At 40.0% G+C, this 17,372-nt stretch overlaps 1 protein-coding gene across 1 annotated transcript; it reads right to left on the reverse strand.

Annotated features, from left to right (window-relative positions):
* Window positions 1-4,179: 4,179 nt before the first annotated feature.
* arpp19a (cAMP-regulated phosphoprotein 19a) lies at window positions 4,180-8,585 on the reverse strand. Its single transcript, XM_053501151.1, has 3 exons — window positions 8,412-8,585; window positions 6,926-7,048; window positions 4,180-5,140 (listed from the first exon to the last, which is right to left on the reverse strand). Exons 1-3 carry the CDS (start codon window positions 8,463-8,465, stop codon window positions 4,970-4,972), a joined length of 348 nt encoding a protein of 115 aa, XP_053357126.1. The 5' UTR covers window positions 8,466-8,585; the 3' UTR covers window positions 4,180-4,969.
* Window positions 8,586-17,372: the final 8,787 nt, after the last annotated feature.

The raw sequence follows: 17,372 nt of genomic DNA on the forward strand, positions 1-17,372 counted from the left end.
CAGTCTCTCCCTGATAAAGAAGTGGCTTTTTGTCATGTATGGAGGTGAGCGCTGTCATCAAACCTGTGTCATGCCAACAGGAAAGAATCTTGAGTATTTGTCCAAACCTGTTAATTATTGAATTCAGGTGTTTCAATCCCCAGTAAAGGGAAATCTTAATGCTTCAGCATACCAAGACATCTTGGACAATGCTATGCTTTCAACTTAGTTTTTGTTTATTGCTATTTCAGCATAACTTGGGAATGGAAATGGGTTTGGGATCAGCACTACCTCCAGTGGCTGGAAATTGAACCCAGGCCTTCCACATGGCGGGGGGGGAAACCTAACACTGAGCCCCTTAACCCCAGGTGAAGACAATAACACCGATTACACTGTCAGGGGGTGGGATATATCAGACAGCAAGTGAAGAGTCAGTTCTTGAAGCTGATGAGTTGGAAGCAAAAAAAAAAAAAAAAAAAAAAAAAACAATGGTGACTTTGGCTAGGGCCTAAGTGTGATGTCTAGGTGACTGGATCAGCACAACCCCAAAACTGCAGCTCTTGTGGGATGTTCCTGGTTTGCAGTGGTCAAGAGCTACCAAAAGAGCTCCAAAGAAGGTGAACGGGTGAACCGGTGACAGGGTCATGGGCCACCAGGGGTCATTGATGCACACAGTGAGTGAAGCCTAGCCTAATAAGACTCCTACCATGGACATGCGAACATCAGAACTGGACCACAGAGCAATAGGAGAAGGAGACCTGATCTGATAAATTATATTTTCTTTTGCGGGGAGAGGCAGTATGATGTTCTCTGACTGGTCCCACCTACCTAAACACTGTTACACACTGAGTTACACCCTTTCATGGAGACGGTGTTCCCTGATGGTAGTGTCCTATTTCAGCAGGATAATGCGGCACCCTGACACACTGCAAAAAAAAAAAAAAAGGTTCAAGAAGGTTTTAAGGAACATGACAAAGGTTACAATGTGTTCTCCAGATCCATAAGAAGTATTATGTTGTTTGTTTTCCACACAGTGAATTAGATCACAGAACCAAAATAATGGTTGTATTTTATATACAAAGGGTCTTGCTTAAATATTGACCCCCCCCACCTGAATTGGGGGTAAAATCTTACTTATTTATAATCTTATTTATTTATTTATTTGTATAGCGCTTTAACGATTTAACGACGAGAACAGCTTCAGGGTTTCAGCTTGCTATCAAATTTTCTTTAAGCCTATGGTGCCCCCTAGTGGAACACCAATGGTACTTCAGTTCTGTACAATTACTGTACACAGGACTTTTACTTTTTGTAAATTTTTAATAGTGCGATGGAATTAATCCTTCTTTTTTTTTATCTTTCTGTTACAATTTTTTGAGAAAATTAAAAAAATTCACCACCTACTTAACTCCCATTCTTTGTCTCCCTATTCTTTTTCTTCGCATTACCTCAGTATGCCTCAGTAATTTCTGACCTCATTCACAAATCCAAGCCCTCTACCTGTCAGCTGGACCCTGTACCTACAGCCATGGTTAAATCTTGCCTCCTTTCTTTGCTGCCTTATAACTGCCATTATTTACTCTTCTCTCTCCACTGGAATTGTACAATCACTTTTTAAAACTGCTGCTGTTTCTCCCATACTCAAAAACCCGGTCTAGATCCCAATGATTATAATAATCTCCGCCCAATTTCTAATCTTCCCTTTATCATAAAAATTCTAGAAAAACTGTTGCTGCTCAACTTCACACCCACCTATCACTGAATAATCTTTATGAACAATTCCAGTCTGGCTTTCGTCCCCTCCACAGTACTGAAACTGCCCTTGTTAAAATCACTAACGACCTCCTCAGGCTGCTGACTCTGGCCTACTTACAATTCTTATTCTTCTTGATCTGACTGCAGCCTTTGATTTCTCACACCATTCTTCTCACCAGACTGTCATCTATTGGCATTTCTCACACACCCTTTGACTGGTTTCACTCTTATCTCGCTGGCCCTCTCAGTTTATACATCTCAAATCATTCTGTTCTCAGCCTTCCCCTGTTACTACTGGTGTTCCCCAAGGTTCTGTCCTGGGGCCCCTTTCTTTTATCATTTATCTCTCCTTAACATCTTTCGTAAATATAATATCCATTTTCATTGCTTTGCTGATGACACCCAGCTCTATCTCTCTTGCCAACCAAATTTCTCACTTCCACCCTCGTCTCTTACTAACTGCATTAAGAAATGAAGTCTTGGTTTAGCCCCAATTTCCTTAAATTGATAAAACAGAAATCCTTCTCATCTTCACCAAATCCATACTATCCAAAGTCAACAGTTTTACCCTCACAATTGACAGTTCATCAGTTCTCCATCCAATCAAGTTAAGAGTTTGGGTGTCATCCTCGATAGCTCATTATCATTCCAATCTCACATTAACAATATTACTCGCTGTGCTTACTTCCACCTGCGCAATATTAATCGTCTTTGCCCCTCTCTCTCCACCCATTCTACTTCTATCCTTGTTCACAGTTTGGTGTCCCCTTGTATTGATTACTGCAATTCTCTTCTCTTTGGTCTTCCCCAGAAATCCCTTCATAAGCTACAACTTGTCCAAAACTCAGCAGCTCGCATCATAACCAAAACCCCCTCTTTCCATCACATTACTCCTGTTCTGCAGCAACTATGGCTCCCCATAAAATACAGAATTGAATTTAAAATCATTTTGCTTACTTTCAAGGTAATCCATAATCTGGCCCCTTCTTATCTACTCGATTAGTTCTGTGGGGAGTAGAGCATTCGGTCGCTCTGCTTCCATTCTGTGGAACTCCCTCCCAGACATCTGTAACTTAGGTTCTCTTTCTCTCTCTTTAAAACCAGACTCAAAACCTATCTCTTCTCTAAAGCTTATTCTCTTTAAATTCACTGTTTTTTGTACATGCTTGTTTTTTCTGTGTTGTTTGTATTTCTCATTTGTTTGTTGATTGTTTTGTACAGTGTCCTTGAGTGTTATGAAAGGCGCTTATAAATAAAATGTATTATCATTTACATTTATTATTATTATTATTAACTTATTTTTTAAAAAAGCAAAGCAAAAATTGATTGTAAATGTTTATGTAATTTTGTTTTGTTAAACTGTGTGAGAATAAAGTTATTTGCGATTAACTGCTCTAAAGAAATTTTTCTACACCAATAATGCATCTTCATATAAATTAAGCTTACTTTAAATGATCAGTGCTCCATAATCATTATTTATTCTTATTTAGAGTGAAACAAATGTCTTAATACATCTTGATTGTAATCTCTATAAAAGCTTTGCATATATACAAAAAAAAAAAATCTACACATTCTGATTAGCCACACCATTTCTGACTACCTGCGATATACTGAGTAGCTCCCCCTTTTGCCAACCTACTTGTCTCCTTACTATCACAACCAGCAGTAACCTGTTCATGAGTATGATCTCCACTGCACTTTCAGCCACCACTGTAAAGAGATGTAGAAAATGTAGCTACTGTGAGAAGGGACAAATTGTAATGGATAGAGGACTGGGTCAGAACAAATCCGAAACTCCAGCTCTTGTGGGATGTTCCTGGTCTGCAGTGGTCAGGATATGCAAAAAGTGATCGCATCACTTTTGTTATGTAGATTTAGAGTTTCTTCTACATCACTTTAACAGTCTGATAATCTTGATTTATACATGCAGTATTTCCTCAGATATTTTCATACTCATTTTCTTTTTAATTCCGTAAAGTATCATTTGTGACGAAGACCACAGTTAGAATCTCTACATAAATAAAATTTGTTTTAAGATTCAAATTAATTAAACCAATTTCTATTCAGCAGTTCTATACATCAGATATACAGTAGTTGTATATCCATTAAATAAACACAACTATTAACTTTTATCTATTTCAGCTTTGCAAAGTCAGTACTTGTTGACTTATTTTATAGCAGCTATAAATCCTCTTAAGCGTTTACTTTCTTGAAACACATCTCATCTTCAAGACTTTACCTTTGATTATTAGAAAACACTGACACTGGAGACTCCTTCCTTACCCATTACATCTCCTTACACATGAATTAGATATTTTTATTATGTTGAATTGCTGAAATGAGAGTCCAGAATTCTCAGCTCTGTGGTATAACAATGATCATTAACACACACACACTTCCTGAGACTGTGAACACAATAATGAGATGAAACATGGAGAAAAGGCACAAGTTTGCAAAACTATTTTATTTACAAATCAAATGGCACATAAGTGACTGCGGCGGACACACACACACACACTCTCTCTCACACACATACACACACGCACGGCCGGATGTTGTAGTGTTTTGTTTCTAAATACTCGGCGAGGAGACCCTCGGTGAGAAGCTTGGGCTTGAGGTTTGATCGCGTTGGCCATTAGCCTTCAGGCTCACGGTTGCTGCTTTACAACCGTGACGTGATTAAGGCCTTTGTTTCGGATCGGAGGCGACGAGGCCAACGGCAGCCACGTGCATCTAGACGTGACCGGCTTCGGGCGGTGTGGTCCGATCTGGTGTGTGTGAAGCTCAAACGTTAACAGGGGAAACAGCTCAAGTACATGATCGTTATCAGAGGTCGTATTCGATGGCGAATCAATCGTTCAAGCACGCTACTGCGCTAAAGTGTGTGATCTTCAGGAATGGTGCGATTAGAACATAAAACCTTTGTAAAATCCTGTCGCTTCGTTTTTTCTCACAAGCAAATATGTACACGTTCCGTCTACTACTCCTACGGCACAGATAGAAATCTTCATACAGACCTTATTATTTATTATAATTTTTTTTTTTCTTTTTAAATTTTTTTTATACGTCCCTCACTAGCCGTGTTCCGACGCTGGCACACCCGCACGCCTCTGGTTTCAGTGTATATTATACATTGGAGGTAAAAAGGGAGCGCAAAAGATGAGCAGAGAAAAGGAAGGGATGGTGTGTTAATGAGGGAGAAGAGAGAGAGAGCTGTTGGAGGACGGGGCGGGGATCAGCCTGCCAGCTTGCTGGCCACCAACGAGGTTTTCCTCTGCGGCAGATCCTGAGGCGTGGGAATGTGATCGCCGGTGATTTCCGCCTTCTCCGTCTGTGCCGACGGTAGCTGCTTATTCTTGATCTTCGCCTTGGCCATGTTGTAGTCGCCTGAGTCGAAGTACTTTGGCTGTAGAGAGAAAGTTAAAAAAAAAAGAAAAAGAAGTCAGATCATCTTTTCTCCTATTCCTCATAGGTCAGGGGTGCACATACTTTTGATTATATAGTGTACATGTCTAATGTTAGTTAGGTAAAACACAATACTGATGGATTTGGTTTCACATGACTGAACTCAATCCAGTTTGTTCATGTGACAAAGACCTAAGACATGAAACTAAAACACAATTAATATGGACAAAGTAGGCGGAGCTTCCGTGGAGGGGAGGTCACATCAAATACGTCCTGTATTTAAACGATAACTCGCAGGAATATAAAGATGAACAAAGACACACTAGACTTTTTGGCTGTTTATAGTTACACGACTGTCAAAGCTGCTGTTAATGAAATTAATCTGACCAATCAGAATGCAGGAACACTGAGGTGCGACAATAAATGGTGTGTTAGAGAAAAGTCTCTGAGAAAACACACACAGCCAGGAGTTTGTACACAGCATAAGGCTTCATTGTGCTGCTTATAGGTGGCAGTAAGATTTATAATGTCATAATGGATGAATGCTTAAAAAAAAAAAAAAAAAAGTAACACAAACATACAAAAGTGTAATAAACAGAAATTCAAAACACACACACACGTAAACAACCAGACCCTGTTCCTGATTTTTAAACCACACCCTTACTCACACACAGTCTCTCTCTAATGTTTTTCAGGTCTTATGATTCCTGTCATCTTTCACCACAACACCAGTGAACTTTTCCAGCAGTGGAACATCTGAGGACACAGGAGCATGTGATGTGTGTGACACGCCGTCAGCAGGTCTGAACAACAAGAAACTCATTTTATATACAGCAGATGGGATCGGACTGCAAAAACCTTGTATCGACTAGATCAGACAACTGATATCTTATATAGAGCAGATCGGACTGCAGACATGTTATGCACAGTACATTGAAGTAGTGAAATCTTACATATAGGAGATCAGAGAGCTGATAGCTTATTTAGAGTGGATCAAGCCACTGATAGTTTATCTAGAGTAGATCAGACCACAAATATCTTGTAGATAGTAGACCAGAATGTTATATATCTGATATAGAGTAAATCAGATGGCTAATATCTTGTACAGGAAATCAGACCACAGATAACTTATAATGTAGATCAGACCATAGATGTCTTACATAGATCAGACCGCAATTATACAATAAAGAGTAAATCAGACCGTAGATAACTTATGTAGAGTAGATGACGCCATAGATATTTTATTTAGAGTAGATCAGGCCACAGCTAATATCTTAGAGTAGATCAGACCTTAAATACCTTATATAGAGTAAATCAGACTTGAGAAATTGCATCTAGAGTAGATCAAACTACAGATATTTTACTGTATATAATGTATATCACACCACAGTGACCTTATTTAGATCAGACTATAAATATCTAATATCGAGTAGATCAGAGCACAGATATCTTATGTAGAGTAGATCAGACCATAAATATTTTATATAGAGTAGATCAGAACATCACAACATCAGAGTTAAACATCACCTACGCTCTAAAAGCAGAATGGTGGAGCATTTCACAAGGGCACATACTGAGGGGGCTTAATGAAGAATTCATGGGTTCTGTATGTATAACCAAAAAACACTAGAGAAAACACATTCTTCTCTATGGATAGACACAGAGAGAGAGAGAGAGTGAGAGAGGACTGTAAGAAAGACAGAAAGAGACAAAGAGAAAGTTTGAGAGAGAGTGTATGTGAGTGTGTGTGTGAGAAAGAGAGAGAGAGAGATAAACAAACCCTCACCCCTTTCTGCAGTCGTTTCCTGAGCAGGTCTGATCCTCCTGCTTTGGCTGGCAGGTTCGGATATCTGGCCTTCAGCTTGGCTTCTTCTGCTCTCTCTGGACAAATCACTTCACTCCCTGCTTCCTGTTACACAACACACCTCATCAGATAACAGTAACTCACCCACACCCAGTCTCTGATCTACACACCCCTGTCCTACTGAAATCTCCCAGTGCAGCGAAACACACCCACATTTATGTAACACGTACGAAAGGAGCAGTGGCACGATGGTTAGCACCGTGCAGCTCCACAATCAGGGTTCGATTCCCACCTCATGGTCTCTGTGTGGGTGTGTGTGGAGTTTGCATTTTCTCCCAGTGAGTGATGGGTTTCCTCCCAGTCTAAAGATATCCACATTAGGCTAACTAGACGTTGTGTAAAAATGAGTGTGTCTGTGTGTTCATGTGCCTTGTGATGTATTGGCACCCCGTCCAGGGTCTCCTGAGACAGGCTCCAGTCCTCCCATAGAAACAGTATACAGGATAAAGGGGTATAGAACAGATAAGTGAGTGCAGAAGGAGTCTCCAGTGTCAGAGGTAAAGCAGGACAGATGAGGGTACATCAGTTTGTAGTTACTATGGTAACGTGATGGTACAGAGTGTAAATAAAGTGAACTCACAGTGGTGTAAGGGAAATAAAACCCTCCACCCTGTCACGCCTCGTCATTATCAAGAAATAAATCAGGCTTTAACACAAAAACATCACTGTATTATCTAAAGTTTCCACTAATAAAGATAGATAAACGACTCAGTGAGTGATGAACGATGAGAAATAAGTCGTAAATGAAGGACAATAAACATTACAGGACATGAGTTAGCCTGGTTAGCCTAGCTAGACAAGCTAATCAGCTTTCCACACAAATAAGCAGTTTGTTCAATTAACTTATGTTTATTATATCGTGTATTACACAAATTTACAACTTTTTAACACAATAACCAGACGGCGCACACACAAAAATCACGTCCTGTTTTTAATTACCACAGAAATGTTAGCATTTTCAAATCCTAGCTTGCTAGCTTAGATTAGATTGACAGTTAGCTTAGCTAACCCGCCTATTTAACCGTTTTATTTATATTTTTAGCGTACACTAACTGTATACGGTTTATATTATGCTTATGGTCGATCCATCAATCATATGAACCAGACTAATGATTTAAAATATACAATTTAATAACGAAGATCAATTTCGCTGCTAAAGAAAAAGCGTTTGCTAAAGAGCGGTCGTGTCCCAAATCCGCGCTCTACCACACGGCATGGGCACTACGTAGGGCGCGGAAGCGACTCTGTCACGCACTACGTAGTGCACCTCTACAGGGCGCGCGGCGCCATTTTGGATCGGGCCTGCTTACAGGCTTTAGCTGACGTTTAGCCTGATAGCTAACAAACGTACCGGACAAAATGGAAATAAATGCTTTAAATCTGTCATTTTTCAGTTCATAAATCTTACTTTTTGCTCCTCGGTCGTCTCGACAGTCTTGGGGTCTTCAATTTCTTCCGACATGATGGTGTTTTTATGTTTATTTTATTGTAGGATAAATCAAAACAACGCCAGTGTCACGAGCTAACGTTTCTTTCCGCCCATGGAGATGATTCACTGTATTCAAAAAGGAACCGACTCTCCGAATCCTCCTGAAGGGACATGGGAGTCGACTCTAAAGATTCAGAATCGGTTACACTGAGTGACATTTATTCTATCTATATGGACATCAAACAGAAATTCTGCTCTGTAGCTTTTTGTGTTTGTACAGGTAGATAAAACACAGCCGCTCCTCACTGATGTAACGTTGGGCAGCGACATCATCAGCTTTTAATATCAATGTCACAGGCGTTCCTCTGACACACACACACCTGTCACCACACACTCTGTCACACACACTCCGTCACACACTCCTCACCAGGTGGGACAGTCACAAGCAGCGTTTATTCATTTCATTTACTGTAACAGTAGGCAAACACTCCTCACTGACTGGGACAGGACATGAAGTTTTCTCTTGGTGAGTCTCTAAAAAAATAATTGTTAATGAGAATTTATTATTATTATTATTATTATCATTTATTAATTCATCTTCTATAACGCGTATCCTGTACAGGGTTGCAGTGCCTATTCCAGGAGACCACAAGGCAGGATACACCCTCGTGTGTGTGTGTGTGTGTGTGTGTGTGTGTGTGCGTGTCCTGTGATCAATTACCACCCTGTCCCGAGTGTATCCTGCCATGAGGACACACACACACACACACACACACACACACTATGGTGAACTTGTGAACTGTGGGAGGAAACTGGAGTACCCAGTCTCTCTCTTTCCTCCTTTCCTAGTTCTCTCTCTCTCTCTCTCTCTCTCTCTCACACACACACACACACACACACACACACACACACACATAATCCATCACTTGTTTCAATATGAAAAATTCGACTATGTGTAAGTGTTTTTCCTCAATGAATTTGTATGCATGTCAAAACCTCACTAAATCAAATAGGGGTTCTTACTTTGAGAACATATATACTTTATTAGATAATGAAATAGAGTCTGGGATTTGATTCATTAAATCACTTAATTTAATCACATTTTTAACAAGTTTTAGATTATGATCACATCTGGTTTATTTATTTATTGATGGTTTTTAATTTTTTAACTTTCTTCCTGAAAAAGCCAAACTTGTTACACGGAGTTAAAATGTACAATCAAAAGAATAATTTTGCATTAAATATTTGATTCAATCCAAAAAAAAAAAAAAAAAAAAAAAGAACCCACCAAGCACAGGAGAACATGTAATCTCCACATACAGAGACTCAGGGCTGGAATCGAACCCTCGACCCTGGTGGTGCGAGGTCACGGTGCTAACCACTACACCAGTGTACTGCATTAACATAATTATTATTAAAATCTAAATCTAATTTTATTCATCATGTACACAACCATAAACAGTGTGATATGCAGTGAATTTCTTATGTGACTGTCTGTGGCCTAAAATAGAAATATTTTGCTTTAGGGAATACAAAAAAAATAAATAACAAAACAAATTTTCAATAGCAAAAAAAAAAAAAAAAACACAGAACAAATTATAGAATATAAAATTTTACAAAAGTTACAAAATAAAGTAGAATAAAAAACAGAAATATATAAAAATATCTAAAATGGCAGGATGGACAAAATGTAACAGTTATTTTTTTTATAAACATATAAAAATATAAAATGTAAAAAAATATGCTGTGTCGGTTTGACAGCAGCGGTATGAAATAATGATGTGCGTGTTAGCAGAGGTGTGATTGTGCAAGTACAAGATATTCTTTATTGTAGGTATAAATATGCAGTGTGCAAATGTGCTGCATAGCGTGTAATCTGCTCCATCATGACCCTGATGTGTGAGCAAGAACGTAGTGTGTGTGTGTGTGTGTGTGTGTGCACATTTATTGTGTGAAGGGAAAAAAAAAAAAAAAAAAAATTTTTGGTTTACTTATACAATTATTATTATTATTATTATTATTATTATTAATGCAACCACGGGGGGGCGCAATCCAGTGTCTTCTTGTGCCAGTCCCAAGTCTGGATAAATGCAGAGGGTTGTGTCAGGAAGGGCATCCGACGTAAAACATTTGCCAAATCAATGATGTGAATCAAGAATATAATTCCCATACCGGATCGGTCGTGGCCCAGGTTAACAACGACCGCCACTGGTGCTGTTGACCTACAGGGTGCTGGTGGAAATTGGGCTACTGTTGGTCGAAGAAGGAGAGGAGGAAGGCGTGTTCGTAAGCAGAGAGAGAAGAGGAAAGGCAAGAGTTTAGGAGTGATAGTAGGGACTTTGAATGTTGGGACCATGACAGGGAAGGGAAGAGAGTTAGTTGATATGATGCAGAGAAGAAAGGTGGATATACTGTGTGTACAGGAGACCAGGTGGAAAGGTAGCAAGGCTAGAAGCTTAGGATCAGGGTTCAAATTGTTTTACCATGGTGTGGATAGGAAAAGAAATGGAGTAGGAGTTATTCTAAAAGAGGAGTTTGTAAGGAATGTTCTAGAGGTGAAGAGAGTATCAGATAGGGTGATGAGTCTGAAGCTGGAAATTGAAGGCGTGATGTTAAATGTTGTTAGTGGTTATGCCCCACAGGTAGGATGTGAGTTAAAAGAGAAGGAGAAATTCTGGAGTGAGTTAGATGAAGTGATGCAGAGCATCCCCAGAGGTGAAAGAGTGGTGATTGGTGCAGACTTCAATGGACATGTTGGGGAAGGGAACAGAGGTGATGAAAATGTGATGGGCAGGTTTGGTCTTCAGGACAGGAATGTAGAAGGACAGATGGTGGTGGACTTTGCAAAGAGGATGGAAATGGCAGTAGTAAATACTTTCTTCCAGAAGAGGCAGGAACATAGGGTGACATATAAGAGTGGAGGCAGAAGCACTCAGGTGGACTACATCTTGTGTCGACATTGTAATCTGAAAGAGATCAGTGACTGCAAAGTGTTGGTAGGGGAGAGTGTAGCCAGACAACACAGGATGGTGGTGTGTAAAATAACCCTGGTGGTGAGGAAGGTAAAGGGGACAAAGGCAGAGCAGAGGACAAAGTGGTGGAAGCTGAGAAAGGAAGAATGTTGTGAAGTCTTTAGGGAGGAGTTGAGACAGGCTATGGGTGGTCAGGACGGGCTTTCAGTTGACTGAACAACTACAGCCAATGTGATCAGGGAGACAGGTAGGAGGGTACTTGGTGTATCATCAGGTAAGGGGAAAGTGGACAAGGAGACTTGGTGGTGGAATGAGGAAGTCCAGGAGTGTATACAGGGAAAGAGGCTAGCTAAGAAGAAGTGGGACACTGAGAGGACTGAAGAGAGTAGACAGGAATACAGGGAGATGCAGAGTAAGGTGAAGGTAGAGGTGGCAAAGGCCAAACAAAGAGCATATAAGGACTTGTATGCTAGCCTGGACAGTAAGGAGGGAGAGGGGGATCTGTACAGGTTGGCAAGGCAAAGAGATAGAGATGGGAAGGATGTGCAGCAGGTTAGAGTGATTAAAGATAGAGATGGAAATGTACTGACAGATGCCAGGAGGGTGATGGGAAGATGGAAGGAGTACTTTAAGGAGTTGATGAATGAGGAAAACGAAAGAGAACAAAGAGTAGAAGAGGTGACTGTTGTGGAACAGGAAGTAGCAAATATTGGTAGAAGTGAGGTGAGAAGGGCGTTGAAGAGGATGAAGAGTGGAAAGGCTGTTGGTCCTGATGACATACCTGTGGAGGTATGGAAGTGCTTAGGAGAGGTGGCAGTAGAGTTTTTGACAAGTTTGTTTAACAATATCTTGGAGAGTAAGAGGATTCCATAGGACTGGAGGAGAAGTGTATTGGTGCCAATTTTTAATAACAAGGGAGATGTGCAAAGCTGTGGCAATTGTAGAGGTATAAAGCTAATGAGCCAGACAATGAAGCTGTGGGAAAGAGTAGTGGAAGCTAGGTTAAGGGTAGAAGTGAGCATTTGTGAGCAGCAATATGGTTTTATGCCTAGAAAGAGTACATCAGATGCAGTATTTGCTTTGAGGATGCTGGCAGAGAAGTACAGAGAAGGTAACAGGGAGTTGCATTGTGTCTTTTTAGATTTAGAGAAAGCGTATGACAGGGTGCCAAGAGAGGAGCTGTGGTATTGTATGAGGAAGTCTGGAGTGGCAGAGAAGTATGTTAGAGTGGTGCAGGACATGTATGAGAGCTGTAAGACAGTGGTAAGATGTGCTGTAGGTGTGACAGAAGAGTTTAAGGTGGAGGTGGGTCTGCATCAAGGATCGGCTCTAAGCCCCTTTTTGTTTGCTCTGGTGATGGACAGGATGACAGATGAGGTAAGACAGGAGACCCCATGGACTATGATGTTTGCAGATGACATTGTGCTCTGTAGCGAGAGCAGGGAACAGGTGGAGGAAAATTTGGAGAGGTGGAGGTATGCTCTGGAAAGCAGAGGAATGAAGGTTAGCCGCAGCAAGACGGAATACATGTGTGTGAATGAGAGGGACCCAGGAGGAGCGGTGAGGCTACAGGGAGCAGAGGTAAAGAAGGTGCAGGATTTTAAGTACTTGGGGTCAACGGTCCAGAGCAACGGAGAGTGTGGAAAGGAGGTGAAGAGGCGGGTACAGGCAGGTTGGAATGGGTGGAGAAAAGTGTCAGGTGTGTTGTGCGATAAAAGAGTATCAGCGAGAATGAAAGGAAAGGTGTACAGGACAGTGGTGAGACCAGCGATGCTCTACGGCTTAGAGACAGTGGCGCTGAAAAAAAGACAGGAGGCAGAGTTGGAGGTAGCAGAGCTGAAGATGTTAAGGTTCTCTTTGGGAGTGACAAGGATGGATAGGATTAAGAATGAGTTTATCAGAGGGACAACCCACGTTAGATGTTTTGGAGATAAAGTCAGAGAGGCCAGATTGAGGTGGTTTGGGCATGTTCAGAGGAGAGATGGTGAATATATCGGTAGAAGGATGCTGAGGTTGGAACTGCCGGGCAGGAGGTCCAGATGAAGACCAAAGAGGAGATTTATGGATGCAGTAAGAGAGGACATGAAGTTAGTTGGTGTGAGAGAAGAGGATGCAGAGGATAGGGTTAGATGGAGGCAAATGATTCGCTGTGGCGACCCCTGAAAGGAAACAGACGAAAGACAAAGAAGAAGAAGATGATTATTATTATTATTATTGTTTTCTTATTTCTCTTATAATTTTAGCCATTATTTATTTATTTATTTATTCATCATTTTTCAAACTGACCTATTTAATTAGTGCTTGGTAGGGCTGCACGATTTGGGAAAAATGTCATATTGCGATTATTAAGGTCAAAATTGCGATTTACGATTGCGATACGATAAACAAGTGGTATGACTCAACTTGCTTGTTATCAAGGAAAATCCACCCACATTACTAATAATGCAGAAATTTAAATTTCTCAACTGAGATATAGTGTACAGTGCAATCTAGCAACTATGAACAAATGAACAATGTTTTCTAATTAAAACAAAATTGTACAAATTTAAATAACAGTAACATCTTTACATTATTGAGTTAAATTATATTAAATTAACTTAAAAACTTAAAAAGTAAAAAGTACAGATAAATAAAACAAATACCCATTTAATTTTTTTTTTTTTTTACATTTTGTCCCAAAACAGGGACATTTAAGGAGGATGTAACATATACTTTATTGGTATTCTTATTAAATCACTCACCATTTTTAATCTAATGATGAAGAAGAGATTAAAGGAAAGAAAAGTGTCCTTTAAACATATTAATTTTAGAGTCATACACTCTCATACACTGTATTTCCATTTATTCTTAAATAAATCTGTTAATAGCTGTCCTCTTTAACATACAGTTGGGTAGCTTTAAATATGAAAAGATTAAATTAATTTAACTTACCGATGGCCAAATGAAGTCTATGCCTGAAGCACTGGAACCTAGTCCAGTGATCACCCCCCCCCCCCCTCCCCCCGCTTTGGCGATGTTCGTGCTGTTGTCTGTTGCGACTGCGACCAAACCATCCTTACAGAGGTCCCATACAGTCAGTGCCTCTCTCAAACCCGCGGCTACAGTATGTTCTCTCCGGTGTGATCGTCAGGGAAATACGATGTTTACAAGCAACGGCTTTTCAGTTCAAACTCATTGTGCGCAGTTAGGCTAATATATGTCTCGGTTGTCCTGCTTGACCAAAAAGGTCCGTAGGAGTTAAAAAGAATTTCACTGCAGTTATTTCAAGTTCAACGTCGCTATGTCACTTACTGAGACTTACAAACACATCTGTAATAATGTGTTGTTTTGTTCTGCTCACACTGGGTTGTGCTTTGTTTGGTCTTTTATCTACTCTTGGCTTTTACCGCGATGGATTTATTATACTTTTCTGTGTTGCTTCAGGTGCTGATATAAATTTGTCGTGTTGCCACCTGATGTAGTGACTTTAGTTTTAGCAATTTTGCGCAGTACCTCTTTCTGCTTAGTGTCCGATATCCTGAAACCAAAATATCGCCAAATAACAGAGCTTGCATTTGTTCTGGGCACAAGTTCAGCGTCGGTCTCTTCTGTATCCATTTTCTTCCGTCTCCACACTGCGCTGCGGAAAGTCACGTGACCACCAGCACGCGCACTACACAAGACTGACTGGTTATTTTTTATTTCTGACAAAAGAAATGGCCATACAGCTCTTAGAATGAATGTCTTGTTACGTCCGCGAACGCATTTGTTTATTTAATATAATCACAACATTTGCTGTAATGTACTGTTTTTATATGACATCTTTTTAATATCCGGTGCAGCAGCTTTTGAATCTGATAACGTTGAGTCGACGTTTAGAATCGACTCCATCTTTAAAAAATAAAAATAAATTTTTTTTAAATCAGAATCAAGTCTAAGATTTTATTACAGCACTGTGTGTCTCACAACATAAATGCACACTTACAGAATACAGTCTGTGTACACACACACACACACACACACACACACACACAAATATGGAGGTTATACTCTTGTAATGATCATATGTTTCTATGTTAATTATATCTGTAGAAATGAAACATGTGACACTGACACATAAAGAGAACTCATTTATGTTTTTTCATCTAAACACACATATTTGGTTAACATACTGCACACCAAATTATATTGTACAGAAGCACAGGATGACTCAGTGTAAAAAGGCTGATCAGTTTAAGTGGGTGTGTTAGAGCAAGATAAACTCCTCATACAGACCAGAGGACGGTTATAGTTCTCAGGGACTAAAATTCTCTAAATTAAAGCGACTGTTATCAGTTCACTTCCTGTTTATATCAGATTGTGATTGTGGTTTCTAATTGTCTAATGATGGAGAGGTCATGTTCTCTCGTTAACTGACTTTAAACATGAAGTGTAAGTGTTCTCTCAGTGAGTTATAATTTAAAAATAAATTTTTATGTACGTCAAAACTTGACAAAAATCAAACGGAGCTTCTCATTTTGAGAAAACTAGACTTTCTGTAGAGTGAAAGGGAGACAATGATTTGACTTAATAAATCACTTGAACCATTTAAAATATAAACATTGCTTAAAATTATAATTAAATCATATTTATTACTAGTTCTTATTTTTTAACCTTTTTCCCAAAGAAGCCAAACTTGTTCCCCTGAGTTAAAATGTAAACCTAAAAGAATAATTTTCTTCTCTATTCTGATTTTCTGAACAATTTTTAAAATTATTACTAATTTTTCTCATGAGCGAGGTCTTGGTATATGAGTGCTGTAGTATGTATACGCTTTGTCTGCAGAGTATCATATGATCACAACAGAGTCAATGGTTCCTCTCTCTCGCGGTGTGGGATTGTGAGTAATTATCTCCCATGCTCGGTCTCAGTGCGCATGCGTCACTTGTATAGACAACAACCCGTGCGCTCATGTACTGTTTACTATAACACTGTGACCACGTGTATTTTGTGTCCAAGTGTTGTGACTGTTCTTTAGTAACTGTACTGCAACAATGGCCTTAGTGAAGAAAAAGGTTAAAAAGTCTGTAGCAGTGCGGGAGACGAATCTGTTTAATGACAACGCAACCTCAAAAGGAGGCCTTCCTCCACCTCTTACACCAGCCACGATTCTTTTCAAAGTAAAATTGTGCAGGTTAACTTGTTTTATTTTGACTTTATATTTTGTATTACTCTCTCACTCACTCATCTTCTATACCGCTTTATCCTGTATTCAGGGTCTCAGAAGCCCCAAAGAAGTCAAGTCAAGTCAAGTCAAGTCAAGTAGGCTTTTATTGTCATTCCAACCATGTACAGTTCAGTACACAGTGAAACGAAACAATGTTCCTCCAGCACCAAGGTGCTACATACATGCAACAACATCAACTAACAACACAACTCTACCGGTATCATCCAGTTAACTAAGAGATCTAATTATATCACATCAGATATAGAACCAAATATAGAATCAGATAAAGAAACGTACCACCCAGACTGTTGCATGCCCAGAGTAAAGCATGTGGGTGGATCAGTGATGGTTTAGGCTGCAAAATCATGGCATTCCCCAGGCCCAATAATTGTGCTAGATGGACGCGTCACTGCCAAGGACTACCGAACCATTCTGGAGGACCATGTGCACCCAATGGTTCAAACATTGTATCCTGAAGTCGGTGCCGTGTGTCAGGATGATAATGCACCAATACACACTGCAATATTGGTGACAAAAGTGGTTGATGAACATGGAAGTGAAGATCTCTCACAGCCTGCATAGTCACCAGATCTAAATATTATTGGGCCTCTTTGGGGTGTTTTGGAGGAGCGAGTCAGGAAACGTTTTCCTCCACCAGCATCACGTAGTGACCTGGCCACTATTCTGCAAGAAGAACGGCTCAAAATCCCTCTGGCCACCGTGCAGGACTTGTATCTGTCATTCCCAAGATGAACTTATGAGGAATTGGCCTCAAAAGGAGAC

This window comes from Clarias gariepinus, chromosome 7, assembly GCF_024256425.1.
Source record: "Clarias gariepinus isolate MV-2021 ecotype Netherlands chromosome 7, CGAR_prim_01v2, whole genome shotgun sequence".
NCBI lineage: Eukaryota > Metazoa > Chordata > Actinopteri > Siluriformes > Clariidae > Clarias > Clarias gariepinus.